This window comes from Hyperolius riggenbachi, chromosome 4, assembly GCF_040937935.1.
Source record: "Hyperolius riggenbachi isolate aHypRig1 chromosome 4, aHypRig1.pri, whole genome shotgun sequence".
In the NCBI taxonomy this organism is placed as follows: domain Eukaryota; kingdom Metazoa; phylum Chordata; class Amphibia; order Anura; family Hyperoliidae; genus Hyperolius; species Hyperolius riggenbachi.
This window is the reverse complement of record NC_090649.1, coordinates 361,437,188-361,453,122: the sequence shown is the minus strand read 5'-3', so window position 1 is coordinate 361,453,122 and position 15,935 is coordinate 361,437,188. Positions and strand designations below refer to the sequence as shown.

The 15,935-nt window shown below is 47.7% G+C and overlaps 1 protein-coding gene across 2 annotated transcripts in view; it reads left to right on the top strand.

The window, feature by feature from the left end:
- Positions 1–15,935, top strand: part of TTC13 (tetratricopeptide repeat domain 13) — a 190,955-nt gene that overhangs the window by 138,886 nt on the left and 36,134 nt on the right. For both annotated transcript variants that reach the window (XM_068231954.1, XM_068231953.1), the window contains exon 20: positions 14,328–14,407. In XM_068231954.1, the coding sequence (XP_068088055.1) occupies positions 14,328–14,407 (80 nt within the window). The remainder of the gene's footprint in view (positions 1–14,327; positions 14,408–15,935) is intronic.

The window sequence follows — 15,935 nt, the reverse complement described above, 5'->3', positions numbered from 1 at the left end:
CACCAGCCCCACACGGCAAACAAGGGGAGAGCACGGAAGGAGACCCAGGGGGCCATAGCATCGGCACACGAGGGGATTCACCTAAAATTCAGTCTGTTCACCAAATAAACATACAATTATACTATTCTCTAAATATACATCTCTATATAAATTAAATTATACACAAATCACATCATCACCCAATGTATCAATAAACACAGGTGTCCCGAATAGTTGTGGGACACAACTGTAATCCAAAATCAATAATCATAAAAAGAGGGTCTCGTTAAGGTTGGGTCCGGTAAGTCGAAGGGGGTCCCCCACAGGGAACAGGATACCAACGGTCCACCCCCCCCAGAGGCCCAAGTGGCCAGGGATGACACAGCAGAGCAAACCAAGAAAATAAGTCGATTAAAAGTAAATCCATGGAATCACCAAGGGGCAGGCCATCTGGGACCGGTGACCCCCTCAAATAGTAACTAAGGCCTAACATGCAGATCTATAAAAATGGTGCATAATCAATGCCTTCATTCAAGCCTGGAGGTCGAAAGGCCTTCAGCTTGTATATCCAAAAGGCCTCGCATTGGAGGAGCCTCCCGTCCCAATCGCCCCCCCTTGGGTCCATGTGTACCCTATCAAGCCCAAAGGATCGTACCTTGGCTGGATTGGCATTCTGACATCCAGCAAAATGTCGTGCAACTGGTGTGTCATGGGATTCACTGATCCCATATGTGTGTTCATAAATGCGTCTCTTAAATGCTCTACCCGTCTTGCCCACATAGAAAGCTCCACACGGGCAAAGGAGTAAGTAAATGACCCCCTCAGTTTCACAATTTGTGTAGTGTCTAGTGGTCAGTGTTTTGTCTCGAGCCATTATGGTACATTGTTTACCCACAAGGATATAGCGACATTGATTACATGAATGGCAGGGATATGTACCTAAAACAGTACATTTGCATAACTTGCCCGTTCCATTTTGGCCTGAGTAATGACTGCGTGTCAATTTGTCCCCTATAGTAGGGGCCCGTTTAAAGGTCAACATAGGTTTTTCTGGGACAAGGGCAGCAACTTTAGGGTCCACCTTCAACAAAGGCCAATGTTTGTGTAGTAAGGATCTAATCTGTTGATGTTCATTACAAAACTTAGTAATGAAAGACAAACCCCTGGCACTGGGGTCCCGTGAGTCAGTTGATCTATATAGTAGCTCTGACCTTCGTGTACTACTGGCTCTGTGATAGGCCTTCTTAAGATATTTTTTGGGGTAACCCCTCGCTCGAAAGCGTTGTTGCAGGTCATCGGCCGAGGATTGAAAGTCAAGATCATCTGAACAGTTACGCCGCACCCGAAGGTATTGGCCTGTCGGGATGCCACGTATCTGATGGGTAGGGTGAAAGCTGCTAGCATGCAGTAAGGAGTTGGCTGCTGTCGGCTTCCTATACAATCTTGTCTGTAGCATGCCCTTCTCGTCTATATAAATTGTCACATCCAGAAATGGGATGCTATGTAAATCCTTGGACATGGTAAATTTTAGATTGAATAAGTTATCGCCGAGCAGTCTCACCAATTTAATCAGATCCTGCTCTGTGCCAGTCCATATCATAAAGATATCGTCTATAAAACGATGCCAGGTAATTACATGTTGCAGCAATTCACTCAAACCCTCATCAGAGAAAATGCATCTCTCCCACTCACCCAGGTACAGGCACGCATAGGACGGGGCACAGGTTGTCCCCATCGCTGTGCCCTGCACCTGGAGGTAGTGGGCGGAGTCAAAGGTAAAAAAATTGTTAGTCAAAATAAATCGCAATAGCTTTAACAAGAAGATATTGTGCGGGATACTGTCAATGGGTAGACTAGTTAGTACTGATCTGATGGTCTCCAGACCCGCTTCATGTGGTATACTGGAGTAGAGGGCCTCGACATCGAGGGTGACAAGCCAGGCCCCAGGTGGCACCCCCATTCCGTCTAGAATGGTCAACAGATGGGCTGTGTCCCTCACATATGAGGGGAGTGCTCTCACATGGGGCTGAAGATGCGTATCCACATAGATACTCGCATTGGCCGTTAGGGAGCCACACCCAGATATAATGGGTCTCCCACTGGGATCAGTGGTTGATTTATGCGTCTTCGGTAGCGCATAAAATGTCGGTAATCTTGGATTGGGGTTCCATAGGAACCGATGAGTCTTTTTGGATATCAATCCCATTGCTATTCCAACACCAACCTAATTGAGGGCAGTGTATAGAGGCAGTAATACAGCCCATCACGGGACCCCCACACTTTGAGTTCACACAAACTCTACGCTATATCTTCCATCACGTGACCTCATATGGACTGGAGAGCTGCATAAGGGTACTATCCCTGGCGGACTTTTACACTGTACATCTATTTATCTGTTGATTAACAACACAGTGACCTCCTACATTATATCCTATACTACAACTGATTCTGAGGCTAACGGAGAGCTGCATAAGGGAACAATCCCTGGCGGACTTCTGCACTGTATATCCACCTATCTGTTGATTACCAACACAGTGATCTCCTAAGCTATATCCTATACTATTCCATACCACAACTGATTTTGAGGTTAACGGTCACGTAAACAGTATGTTTGATGGATGTCGCGATGCCTTGATGAATTTCGCCTATGTATTATGATTAAAGAACTAAGAAGGGGCACCTGAGTTGGTGACTGTACTGAATATATTGTCTACCCAGGAACACTGCTACTCTGCTACTCTGATGATGAGGAATACCTACTGCTATCTATGTACACTGCAACACTAGGGAAGTTTTCTATCTGGATATATGATATCTTTTTGGATTGTCCAGGACTCTACATCTTTGTGCACTTCAGACATATACCTCCTTTTTGAATCTGAACTGTGTTTTGTGGTCCACACTACTTAGGCCTATTTTTTGCTGTGAGCTCCAGCTTTTCAAACTGTTTGACTTATTTATGATGCAAATAATCAAATGTTGGGCCCACAGGTCGATGATCATGTCCCTCAGGCTATTGGAGCTAGTGCTCTGGTTTTAATAAAGAATTAGGTTTATATATTTTTATAATTTGTGATAAATAAATGTTATAGATTTTATAAGATACCTTTCTTCCTTTTTTTTCCAGTGAGCAGCATTATGTGCAAACCTGGTGTCTCCTTCTCACCCTCCCAGTTTCGCATATCGCTTTGTAAGGGGTGTGAAAAGTAATGCTGTCCTATTTATGTGATTAAAGGTACAGTTTTACTTCTCAACTTTTCCCAGCACTCATCTTCTTAGTGCCTACATAGCTGCCTTTCCTTTGAATAACTATTGCTGCACAGCTGTCCACAACACTTGTATTCTGATACATAGTAGTTATGCATTCTGTGGCTGCACTGCTGACCTTAATTTAATCCAATATATAGCTTCCCACCACCACCCAGTCCTTGCCTGTGCAAATGTCTCCCACATAAACAAATCTGTGGCTGCATAGCTGCCCACCACCACCCACTACTTGCCTGCGCAGATGTCTCCCACATAGACCATTCTGTAGGCCATTCTGTATCTAAAATAATTTTTCACATTGTGTCCATTTCAATGCCTCCTCAGCTACCTGCTACTATCCTTTTTCTTTGCCTCCACACTTTTCGTTGAGTGTACCCCTTGTGTGACTCCTCACTTTTACCCTTCTTTAACTTCTTAACTCCAACAGGCGTGAGTGGAGCGGCAGCCTCAGGAACGCCGATTGGCATGCAGTCCTGGGGGCGTGTTTTGCTGGGGATCGCGCACTCAGGTGCACGCATCTCTGCCTTGGATAACAGAAGCCCGCTCAGTCATCAGTCTCCCAGGCGCCGCTAGGGACTGTTAGACCGCCGTCTATTTACACCTTACAGAGCTGCTATCTATGGCAGTGCTGTACTGGGGAGAGCCATGTGACATGGCTGTCTCCTCTGGAGGCAGGGAAGCGATCCGCTGTCATAGGCTGAAGCCTATGACAGCCGATCGCGCTGATTGGCTGGCGGGGGAAGGGAGGGCAAGTATTTAAAAAGAATAAAAATAAATAGGCATATTTATATTAAAAAATAAAAATAAAAAAACAAACATCCTGATGTCCTGTAGTAGTACTGCAGGCTGTCGGTGCTCGGCACCCCTGGAGGAGTCGGCTTTCCAGGCTCACTTCGCCTGTGTGTTTTCCTGGTCCCTGCTTCCTCCTGGATAAGCAGCAGGTCACTAGTAAGTAAGCAGCTGTACTTGTGATCTGTGGCTGTGTAACTGTCCCTAAAGAGTAAGGGTTCATGAGTCCACGGGGGTGGGGGAGAAGGGGGCGCAATCTTTACATCCTCACACTGGGAGCAATTTAGCTTAGATACTGCCCTTAGTGTATGTATCTTAGTCTAGGGCCAATTTTAGGGATAAGCCAATTAACTTATCTATGTGTTTTTGGGATGTGAGAGGAAACCCGGAGGAAACTCACACAGACACGCAGAGAACATACAAACTTCGTGCAGATGTTGACCTAGCTGGGAATTGAATCGGGGACCCAGCACTGCAAGGCAAGAGTGCTATCCACTAAGCCACCGTGCTGCCCGTAATGCAGTAAACAGATGATTTTACTAAATGTTTTGTGAAATTTCATTTCACTAAGGCTGTTACCATATGGCGAGCTGAAATTTCCGACCAGTGAGGTAAATTGCTGACTTGTGCTGTCAATATGTCAGTAAATTACAATTCACAAAGATATTAGCATGCAGTAAAGCCAAGAGGGATGCTCAGTATTTACCTCCAGCTCTGCTCTGTCAGAGACTAGCAAATAGCATGCAATTGCATTATCAGAAAGCAGAGAGCCAATAGGAAGAGCCTCCCCTTCTGCTTTTCTCCCCTTTTTTGATCTCATAATTTTGTAGGCGGGACAGAACAGTTGCAGAGCAGGAGGAGACATTCAAAGCGGCTTTTCTGCATCACTTTAGGGGCTTGTTTCACTAAGACAAATAGGATGCCTTATCAGAGATAACACGCCTTATCAAAGATAACACGACTTATCAGAGTGGCATCGTGAGTGCTACGAACTTATGCCTGCTAATTGGCAATGACGAGAGCTCCACTTGTCCTGCCCTGAGCTCCTGCGGGTCCAATCACTTTAATGGACATTATCCCCGCACTTTGATTGGCCCAATAGGCTGCTTGTGAAGTTTCCGGTCAAGTGACAGGCAGTCTATTGGGCCAATCAAAGTGCGGGGATAATGTCTTTGAAAGTGATAAACTTACCCAGGAGCCTTCTGCTTTAATCCATCCCACTTCACGGTCACGTGACTACCGCACTTCCTCCTTCAACTCAAAAGAAGGAAGTGCGGTAGTCACGTGACTGTAAATAGGGACGCGCTGTGGAACGGATTAAAGCAGAAGGCTCCTGGGTAAGTTTAACCCATACACCCCCCCCCCCCCCCCCCCCGCACCCGCTCAGGTGTGCTAATTACCTGGATGAATTTATTCTACTTACCAAACAGTGGAGATGACCAGAACCTCCGATTTTCGGTTCGCGAACCTTCGCCAAACGGTCGATTCGCGCAAACTTTCGCGAATCGCAATAGACTTCAATGGGGAGGCGAACTTTGAAAACTAGAAACACTTATGCTGCCCAGAAAAGTGATGCAAAAGATGTTTCAAGGGGTCTAACATATGAGTTTTTGCACAGATGAGTGGGATAGACGCCAAAAGTCCCAGGGAAAAATCTGGATTTGACGCAAAGCAGCGTTTTAAGGGCAGAAATCACACTTAATGCTAAACTGCAGGCCTAAAGTGCTTTAAAACATCTTGCATGTGTATACATCAATCAGGGTGTGTAATTAGAGTACAGCTTCACACTGAAACCCCAAACTCGCTGTGTAATGAACAGCTGTTTGGCCGTGCTGGACTGGTGCACACCATGGCGAGATTGCACTTCCTCACTCAGTGATGTCAGGTAATGTCTGACTGCCTTATCAACTTTCGATGGTTCTATCTCTACCATTGTTAAAGCTTACATCTGTTTTTTTTTAAATACTTGTTCTACTTGCTGTTCCGTACCTGCAACGAGAATCTTTTATGGAGGGCATAATGGCCGGAGAATCAGGGTTCAATTCCGTTCCGGAGTGGGAGCCTGAGAACTGGCTACCACCACCGCACATCCAAGTAAGGACCCATTTATCAGAATCAGAATCTTTATTTCGCCAAGTGCGATCAAGTCGTACCCGGAATTGGTTGTGGTTCACATGGCAGTGGCAATAGAGCAAGACAGACACGAGATGTTAACAGGTACAAGCAGTACAAAAAAAAAAAAAAAGACAGGCAGCAACACACAGTTTAAATTTTCGATTGGCTCGTAAGCAAGTCATGAGTCATCACCCAGGTGTGGATTTGTGCCGCTCAGGTAGTAAAATACCAGCACTTGCACCTAGAGTCATGAACTTCCTGTAAGTGCACCAGGGTGACGGCTGGGTTATATGCTGGCCCTGGCTTCAGTGTGCGTCGACTAGGCATATCTCGACTGAGTGGGCCTAGGGCGCCACTGATGGGCTGGAGTTCAGCAGGATGGCTGCTTGGGAAAGGTGTCTCTGCGCCTGTTGGTTTTTGGGCGGATAGTCCTGTATGGAAGGAAGGAGCTTGAAGAAGCGGCAACCTGGGTGGGAAGGGTCCTAGGAGATCCTGTTGGCCCTTGCCCTCATTCTAGAGAAGTAGAGGAGGTCTAGAGGTGGCAGTGGAGAGCCAATAATCCTTTCCACTGAGCTGAGAACTCGTTGGAGCTTGTACTTATCTTTGGCGCTTGCTCTTGCATACCAAACGATGATGGCGGAGTAGAGGGTAGCTTCAATCGTGGCAGTGTAAAAGCTGGACAGCAGCTCCTGTGTTATACCGAATTCTTTCAATTGGCGCAGGAAGAATACTCTCTGCTGAGCTTTCTTCTGGGTTTTGGAGGTGTTCTGTCCCCACCTAAGGTCGCTAGTTAGGGTTGTGCCAAGGAACCTAATAATAGATACCATGGAGACTTCGATCTCGTTTATGAAGACAGGTTGATGTGTGTGTGGGGGGGGGGGGAGTCTCCTGAAGTCCAAGATAAATTCCACTGTTTTTGCTGCATTAAGGACGAGCTTGTTGGCCTCGCACCATCCGCAGATTCTTTCGATCTCGCTGCGATAATCGTGTTCCCCCTCCCTGCCTATGAGCCCGATGATGGTCGTGTCATCCGCAAATTTGATGACTTTTACGGAGTCGGCGGAGGAAGTACAGCTGTTGGTGTACAGTGAGAACAGGAGAGTGGATAGAACACACCCCTGCGGTGCTCCTGTGTTGGTAGTGCTCACACTGGAGAAGCAGTTGCCAAGCTTCACCTGTTGCGTCCTATTTGAGAGGAAGTCCTTTACCCATGCACAGAGTGTGGAATCCACACCGAGATGTGCCAGGTTGTCAGTCAGGATGTTTGGGCAGAGCGTATTGAATGCAGAGCTAAAGTCCAGAAAAAGGATCCTGACATAGGAGCCTGGACTTTCGAGGTGTTCGGTGATGTGCGCCAGGCTGATGTTGATGGCGTCGTCCACGGACCTATTAGCTCTGTATGCAAACTGATGTGGATCGAGGAGGGAGTTGGTGAGATGCTTCAGGTGGGCAAGAACCAGTCGTTCGAAGATCTTCATGACGATGGGGGTGAGGGCCACAGGTCTGAAGTTATTGTGTTGCCCGGCTTTTTTGGGACCGGAATGAATGTGGACCTTTTGAGGCAGGAGGGGACCTTGCCTTCCGTCAGGGATCTATTGAATAGGGATGTGAGCATGGGGGCCAGCTGGTCCGCTCATGTTCTCAGGCAAGTTGGTGACACACCGTCCGGGCCGGCTGCTTTCCTGGCAGTGAGTCTGCGGAGGTGATGGAGAACGTCAGCTTCTCGGACCACTACTGGCACTAGGTCGGCGCGGGCCTTAGGAGAGGGTCAGCAGGCTGCGTGGAATTGTGCTCGAACCTACAGTAGAACTTATTAAGTTCCTCTGCCATTTGCTGTATAAGTAATGTACCTGCCCTGACCGTGCTTTGCAGACCAGGCATCTGTGGTCAGGTGGACCCTTGACCCAGCGCAAGACGAACCAAATCGAAAGCATTTGCCAAGAATGTCTGCCATTCATTCAACTGTATGAAACTTTCTATGGTACTTTCTCAGTAGCATGGTGACCACGGGTAATAGCCGGGGAATCCTGGTTTCGATTCCGGTCCGGAGTGGGAGCCTAAGAAACGGCTACCACCACCACACTTCCAAGGAAGGCAGCAGGCATGCTGTGTGCAAAGGAGCAGGAACGGCTACCACACATCCAAGGAAGGCAGCAGGCATGGCATGCACATCCCATGGTAGTGACCAAAAATAACAATACAGGAGGACTTTCTTGGCCCTGCTGTATATGACACTGATCGACTTTACTACCTGTAACGGGAATCTGTTATGGAGGGGCAAGTCTGCCATCCATTCAAGTGAAAGGTATGCGCTGACTGCCAGGTATAATACAATGTGCAGTCAAAGATGCAGTGAAAGGTATTCAGTGACTGCAAACATCTGTTTGTGTAGTGACGGCCGTGCTGGACTGGTGCGCACCATGACGAGAGTGCAGGTGATGGCGGATTTCCAGCCCATATGGTCTCCGGGCTGAGGTAGCTGAATGACAGAACAGTGACTGCCCAGCTGATCAAATTTGGTCTGCCACAATGAAGCAACGACCTTATTATCTTTGGTGTGCCACCCCCCGAGACACTCATATAGCCGGCGGTCATTGCTTCATTGTGATACGCAAGCCCCTTCACTGCGGCAAGGTAATGATCACGAAGCACGAAGGGAAATGGGCACATGTACATGCCTTTTTGTTTTGTTGTTGCAGCTGCAGTGCAGCCAGAAAAATTAGGCAGACATGTACACGCACCAGAACAATTATTATAGCGGCTGCTGCTAGCAGCGACCTTCAAAATTCAGGAATCCGCCTGGAGTCCTGGACCCTGTTGGTGGTGGCGGAGAAGGCAGTCAAGCGGCCTGCGGGCAGAGGTGCTGTGTGGGGAGCGACTTAGTCTTGGGGCAGGCAGCCAGTTACACGGCGTTCAAGCAGAGATGCTGTGTGTGGGGACTGACTTAGTCTTCGGGCGGGCAGTAGCCCTCCGGGATCCATGCCTCATTCATTTTGATAAAGGTGAGGTACTGAACACTTTTGTGACTTAGGCGACTTCTCTTCTCAGTGACAATGCCTCCAGCTGCACTGAAGGTCCTTTCTGACAGGACGCTTGAAGCAGGGCAAGACAAAAGTTGGATGGTAAATTGGGACAGCTCTGGCCACAGGTCAAGCCTGCGCACCCAGTAGTCCAAGGGTTCATCGCTGCTCACAGTATCGACATCCACACTTAAGGCCAGGTAGTCGGCTACCTGCCGGTCTAGGAGTTGGTGGAGGGTGGATCCGGAAAGGCTAAGGCGAGGCTTTGGACTAAAGAATGTTCACATGTCCGACATCACCATGAGATCGCTGGGGCGTCCTGTCCTTGCCTGCGTGGACATGGGAGGATTACTGGCAGTGGTACCTTTATTGCGTTGTGCTGTGACATCACCCTTATACGCTTTGTAAAGCATAGTTGCCAGCTAGTTCTGCAAGTGCTGCATCCTTTCTGCCTTCTGGTGATTTGGAAATATCGCCGCCACTTTGTGCCTATACCAAGGGTCTAGTAGCGTGGCCACCCAGTACAGCTCATTCCCCTTGAGTTTTTTTTTTATAAGGGGGTCCCTCAACAGGCTGGACAGCATGAAAGACGCCATCTGCACAAATCTGGATCCAGACGTACTATCCATCTACTCTTGCTCTTCCTCAGTGACGTCAGGTAAGTCCTCCTCCTCCCCCCAGCCACGAACAATACCACGGGAACGTCGAGCAGCAGAAGCCACCTGCGACGCCTGCTGCAGTTGTTCTTCTGCCGCTGCCTCCTCCTCCTCCAAAGAAACACCTTCCTCATCATCCGAGTCTGACTCCTCTTCCCCACATGACTCTTCCTCCTCCTCCCCCCTCTGTGCTGCCGCAGGTGTTAAGGAAACCTGTGGTACTGATGAAAATTGCTCCCACAACTGTTCCTCGGGTAACTGTTCCTGTTAACGCTCCTCCACAGCTTGATCCACCACTCTATGCACGGCACGCTCCAGGAAGTAAGCGTACGGGATCAAGTCGCTGATGGTGCCTTTACTGCGACTCACCAGGTTGGTCGCCTCCTCAAATGGCCGCATGAGCCTGCATGTATTTCGCATCAGTGTCCAGTTGTTGGGCCAGATCATCCCCATCTCCCCAGATTGTGTCCTTTTACTGTAATTGTACAGGTACTGGGTGACGGCTTTCTCCTGTTCTAGCAGGCGAGAAAACATGACCAGGGTCGAATTCCAGCGAGTCGGGCAATCACATATCAAGCATCTCACCGGCAAGTTGTTTCTCTGCTGAATGTCTGCAAAGCGTGCCATGGCCGTGTAAGACCGCCTGAAATGCCCACACAACTTCTTGGCCTGCTTCAGGGCATCCTCTAAGCCTGGGTACTTTGACACAAATATTTGAAAGACTAGATTCAGCACATGTGCCATGCAGGGTACGTGTCAGCTTTCCCAAATTCAAAGCGGAAAGGAGATTGCTGCCGTTGTCACACACCACGTTGCCGATCTCCAGCTGGTGCGGGGTCAGCCACTGATCCACCTGTTAAGAGCAGCCAGAAGAGCTGCTCCAGTGTGACTCTCCGCTTTGAGGCAAGACATGTCTAAGATGGTGTGACACCGTCGTACCTGGAATGCAGCATAGGCTTTGGGGAGATGGGGCTCTGTAGCAGGAGAGGAGATTGCAGCATCAGTAGAGTTGAACTGCCACTCAGCCAAGGAGGAGGACGATAGCGAAGAGGATGTAGCAGGAGGAGAAGGAGAGGAGGTGGCAGGAGGCCTGCCTGCAAGCCGTGGAGGTGTCACAAGTTGGTCCGCTGCACAGCCACGTACTCCCTGCTTGTCAGCGGTCACCAGGTTGACCTGATGGGCCGTCTAAGTATTGTACCTGCCGTGACCATGCTTGGCAGACCAGGCAGCCATGGTCAGGTGGACCCTTGACCCAACGCTGTGTGCCATTGATGACACCACTTGCCTCTCAACTTCACGGTACAGTTTGGGTATCACCTTTTTAGAGAAATTATTGCGGCCTGGTATCTTCCACTGTGGTGTCCCAATGGCCACAAATTTACGGAAGGCCTCAGAGTCCACCAGCTGGTATGGTAACAGCTGGCGAATTAACAGTTCCACCAAGCCAGACGCCGGGCAAGGGGGTGACTAACAGAAATTGTCTTCTTCCGCTCAAAGATCTTCCACCCTTCACGGCACCTGGCTGCTGTGGGCAGAGGAGCAGGAACCGCTCAAGGGCAGAGGCGGAGTGGAGGAGGGTGGCTGTGAAGGTGCAAGGGAAAAAGCGGCTGAAGATGCTGCACCTGAAGAAGGAAGAGAAGGAGGGTGGCTTTGCTTTTTTGTGCTGCTTTTTGCTCAGGTGCTCTTCCCATTGCAGTTTGTGCCTTTTCTGCAGGTGCCTTCGTAAGGCAGTTGTCCCTACGTGGGTGTTGGCCTTTCCAAGGCTCAATTTTTGGAGGCAGAGAGAACAGATGGCATTGCTCTGATCTACGGACGACACACTAAAAAATTTCCAAACCGCTGAGCCCCCCTGGGGTGATGGCACTAGGGTGGCATCAGCAGCGCCGGACACTGCCACCAGCTGTTTCTGACGACAAGCTACCCCTGCTTCTTTCAGCAACTCGTCGTCTCCTACTCCTCTCTGGCTCCCCCTCTGAACTGTACCCTTGGTCATCTTGTCTCTAAGGATCCTACGTGGTATCCGTATCATCGTCATCATCATAATCATCCTGCCCAGCTTTGCTTGCCTCAGACACCTCCAAAACTGCACCAACAGCAGGTACTTCATCATCTTCACACGTTACGTCCATAGTGTCGCCACCTAACTCAGACCTATGATTTGGTGTAACTTGCTTAGCGCCTTCATCTGGTTGTAACAATAATGGCTGTGAATCAGTTAATTCCCCACCAATTAACTCCTGTGAAGTGTCAAATGCAGCGGCTGTGGTGCTTGTAGTAGCGCTGGTGGCTGCGGAAGATGAGGTGTTCTGTGTTAAATAGTCAACCACGTTCTGACAATCTTGGGAGTTGATGGGACATGCCTTCTTCTGAGCACTGTACTTTGGGCCAGGGCCGCACGAAATCACATCAACACGACTTCGCACAGACCTGCCGGGTGGCCTTCCTCTGCCTCTACCTTTTTTTTTGTCAGTTTTGTCCATATCGGGGGGGGGGGGGGGGGAGGGGTAAAGTGAAAGGTATGCACTGACTTGGCTAATACAATGTGCAGTCACACAGGTGCAGTTAACAGGTATGCACGGAGAGGTATATCACACTGCGTGCGCTCACGTAGGTGGGTGGGTGCACAGTGAACAAAGGTAGGTAAATATATGCAGTGATGGGTATTACAATGTGCACCTGGCTGTCACACACACAGGTAGTAGTCACTGAATGTGCTGGGCCTGGCAGTGGCACACACAGTAGGAATTACCAAGGCTGTCTATGCAACACAAGTGTCAGTGGGACACACACGCAAAAAAAAAAATAGATCACAAGAACAAGATTAGCTCTCAAAAGAGCTGTTGAGGGATGCTCTTTTTAGCAATAAGAATCAGCAAGGAGCAAGCTAAGAAGCCAACAAGAGCCTAACTAATCTTTCCTTATGAGAGTCTGCAGCAGCTTTCCCTTCTCTAATTACTGTAGGCACACAAGTGAGTCCAATGCCTGATGCTGTCTGCCTTTTATAAGGGGGGGGGGAGGGCCTCCAGGAGGGAGTGTAGCCTGATTGGCTACTATGTGCCTGCTGACTGTGATGTAGAGGGTCAAAGTTGACCCTCATGATGCACTATGGGGGCGAATCGAACTTCCGGTAAAGTTCACGGTTCTCCGCGATCGCGAACCCTGGAAATTCGGCGGGAACCGTTCAGACCATCTCTACCGAACAGGCCTTGGTGAATTGAAGCAACATTTTTGGGTAAATGACTGAACTTCTACTACACCTGTGAAAATCTTTGTGAATTTGTCTAAAATGCCATATGCAGTATTCTACCAAACTGACCTTTTTTTTTTTTTATCAAACAGCCTTTTGTGAATTGAAGCCCATGCCCCTTATCTGCATAGCTACTTGCTACTTTAGCCCCATCTAATCTACACGACACAAATTTTTTTTTGCGATTAGTGTGATTGCTTTGCCATTGTTTTGCAATGATATTGGACCACACTATCGAATCGAATCTCGATTGGACATGTCGGATTTAATCGATCAATCTACTTTGATCGAATTGCACAAAAAATTGTATTGTGTAGATGGGGCTTTTTTTACTCACTGGACACCTGCACACTTGCCTTTCATTGTACCTATTGTGTGGCTTCACAGCAGCTATCTGCTGTCCTCCTGTATCCACACACACACTTCTTGCCCACAGATCTGTCCTGATCTGTGATATGAAATGTATAAAATAGCTAGTTCAGTATGGAAACACTGCTGCTAGCTACTACCCCTGAACAAGTACTGTAGTACTGGTACTCCCATTTGCATTTCAAAAAAAATAAAAATTGCAAGACATAGCAGCCATATTTGTACTAACAAAGCATACAGTGTTTTAATACTGTATGCTGACAACTGACTATTTGCTGTAGATTACTGAAAGTGTGATATGTATTTATGTACGTACGTACGTACGTACGTACTGTATACCATGACATTTACTGCTTTATAGTCTTGGTATATTTTGTAGTAAGGATAGACCATTCATTGTTACATTACAATGCCATCTAAAGGACATGTTGAATAAACATACCGTACTTTAAAAAGCATGCCATCCTTCTGTATTGGTGGATATAAATAAATCAGTCGGTAACTGACTTGGCTCTGGTGGAAGTTTAAACAGCTCTGTTCCTGCTCAAGGTGACTGGAAAGTATGGTCATATTTATAGGACTCTATGTCCAGCCTCCTGGTTATCTGGTTTCATTGTGTGTATTCATGAATAAGGTGTTCAGTAATGCAGTCCTGAGAAATTATTTTAATTGTACAATATGTACCAGGCCTTTTGTACCTAATATTCATATAGCGCTAAATTCATCATACCCTTTGCTGATCTGTTCAGTTTATCCAATAAACAATCAGAATAACCTGCTTTACTCTGACACAGAGCACAGGAATTAGTCATTGTCTGTGAAGCTTTTAACCTTGGCTCTTGGATACACATAACTGATATAGAATGCTTCTACTTTGGTCTCTAGGAAGCAGATGCCGTGTGTGAACTGATTCTGTCATTGGTGTATTATTTCTACAATTTAATGCCACTCTCCAGAGGATCCAGGTCAGTGTCATTGATCTTATTAAAATATTTTGAAAGCACAAGATATTTATTTAATTCTTGGTCCCAGCTGCAGTTGCAAAGATGCAGTAATGAGATTAAAAAAGTAAATGTAACAACTGGTACAAAAGAAGCTTAGGTTAAAGGGAAGGTTCAAGCAAAATAAAAAAAATGAGTTTCACTTACCTGGGGCTTCTACCAGCCCCATGCAGCCATCCTGTGCTCTCGTAGTCACTCACTGCTGCTCCAGTCCCCCGCTGGCAGCTTGCCGACCTCGGAGGTCGGCGGGCCGCATTGCGTACATTTTTACGCATTCCCGCTAGTGCAGGAACATAAACACATAAATTTTTACGCGTTACTGGTTCAATGCGTACATTTTTACGCATTGAACCAGTAATGCGGAAAAGTGTATGTGTTAATGTTCCTGTATTAGCGGGAATGCGTAAAAATGTACGCAATGCGGCCCGCCGACCTCCGAGGTCGGCAAGCTGTCAGCGGGGGACTGGAGCAGCAGTGAGTGACTACGAGAGCACAGGATGGCTGCCTGGGGCTGGTAGAAGCCCCAGGTAAGTGAAACTCATTTTTTTATTTTGCTTGGACATTCCCTTTAAGAAATATGCTGCTATGTTTACTTAACCAGCTCTGACAGCTGGAAAATTTGACAACAGTGGTGATGGAAATCATAGAAATAGGATGACTGTTCTGGCTGGATCTGACAACAATCCTGTGTGTCAGTGCAGTAGCTGGGAAGAATGGTTGAGAGTAATCTTGAAATCCTGTCATAATTGCTGCTGTCCCCCATCACCACAAAGTAAGGAACCTGTAGACCACAGAGACCAACTGACTAATCCAGCTGTGTCTGTCGGTTGTTTATGAACAGGGCTTGCCTTAGGTCACAAGACACCCTCTGCTAAAGTTGTCCTAGCCCCCCCCCCCCCCCCCCCCCCCCCAAACCCTGTCAACTTCACTGTACAATCCACCATACCACTTACAAACAGGCTTGAGACGTTAGTGTTTAGACTTTACATCAGTTTAGGGTTGTGGCTAGACTAGACTTAATACTCAGAGTTGGAGCAAAATTTGTGTTTATCTTGGTTAAAACAGTACATCTGGAAGTAGGCTTTAGTGACAAGTTAGAGTTGACGTTTCGGGAAGTAAGGGATAAAGGGTAAGAGCAAGTTTTAAATTAAAGCCATGGGTGAGGAGAGGGGCTGGGTTGCAGTAAGGCAGGACTACCATTAGTGGTAAGTAATGGAGTGTAGAATTGGGCAAAGTTGGGAGTCAAACACTGGTGAGGTCATGTGGTAGTCATACTTTCTGTGAATATCAAATCTGGTTAGGACAGATGAGCAGGTAGGAGGAAAGCAGACATCAGGTGGGCAGGGTTGGTGGGGAAAAGGGGGTTGGGAGTTGAAACAGTGGAAATGTGTTGTAATCATGTGGGGGAGGTATGGGGAAGTAGACATTAAGATGGATGGGATCAGGTGAACTGGGTAGGGAATAGCAGAGAATAGATTATAATGGTGGTGGT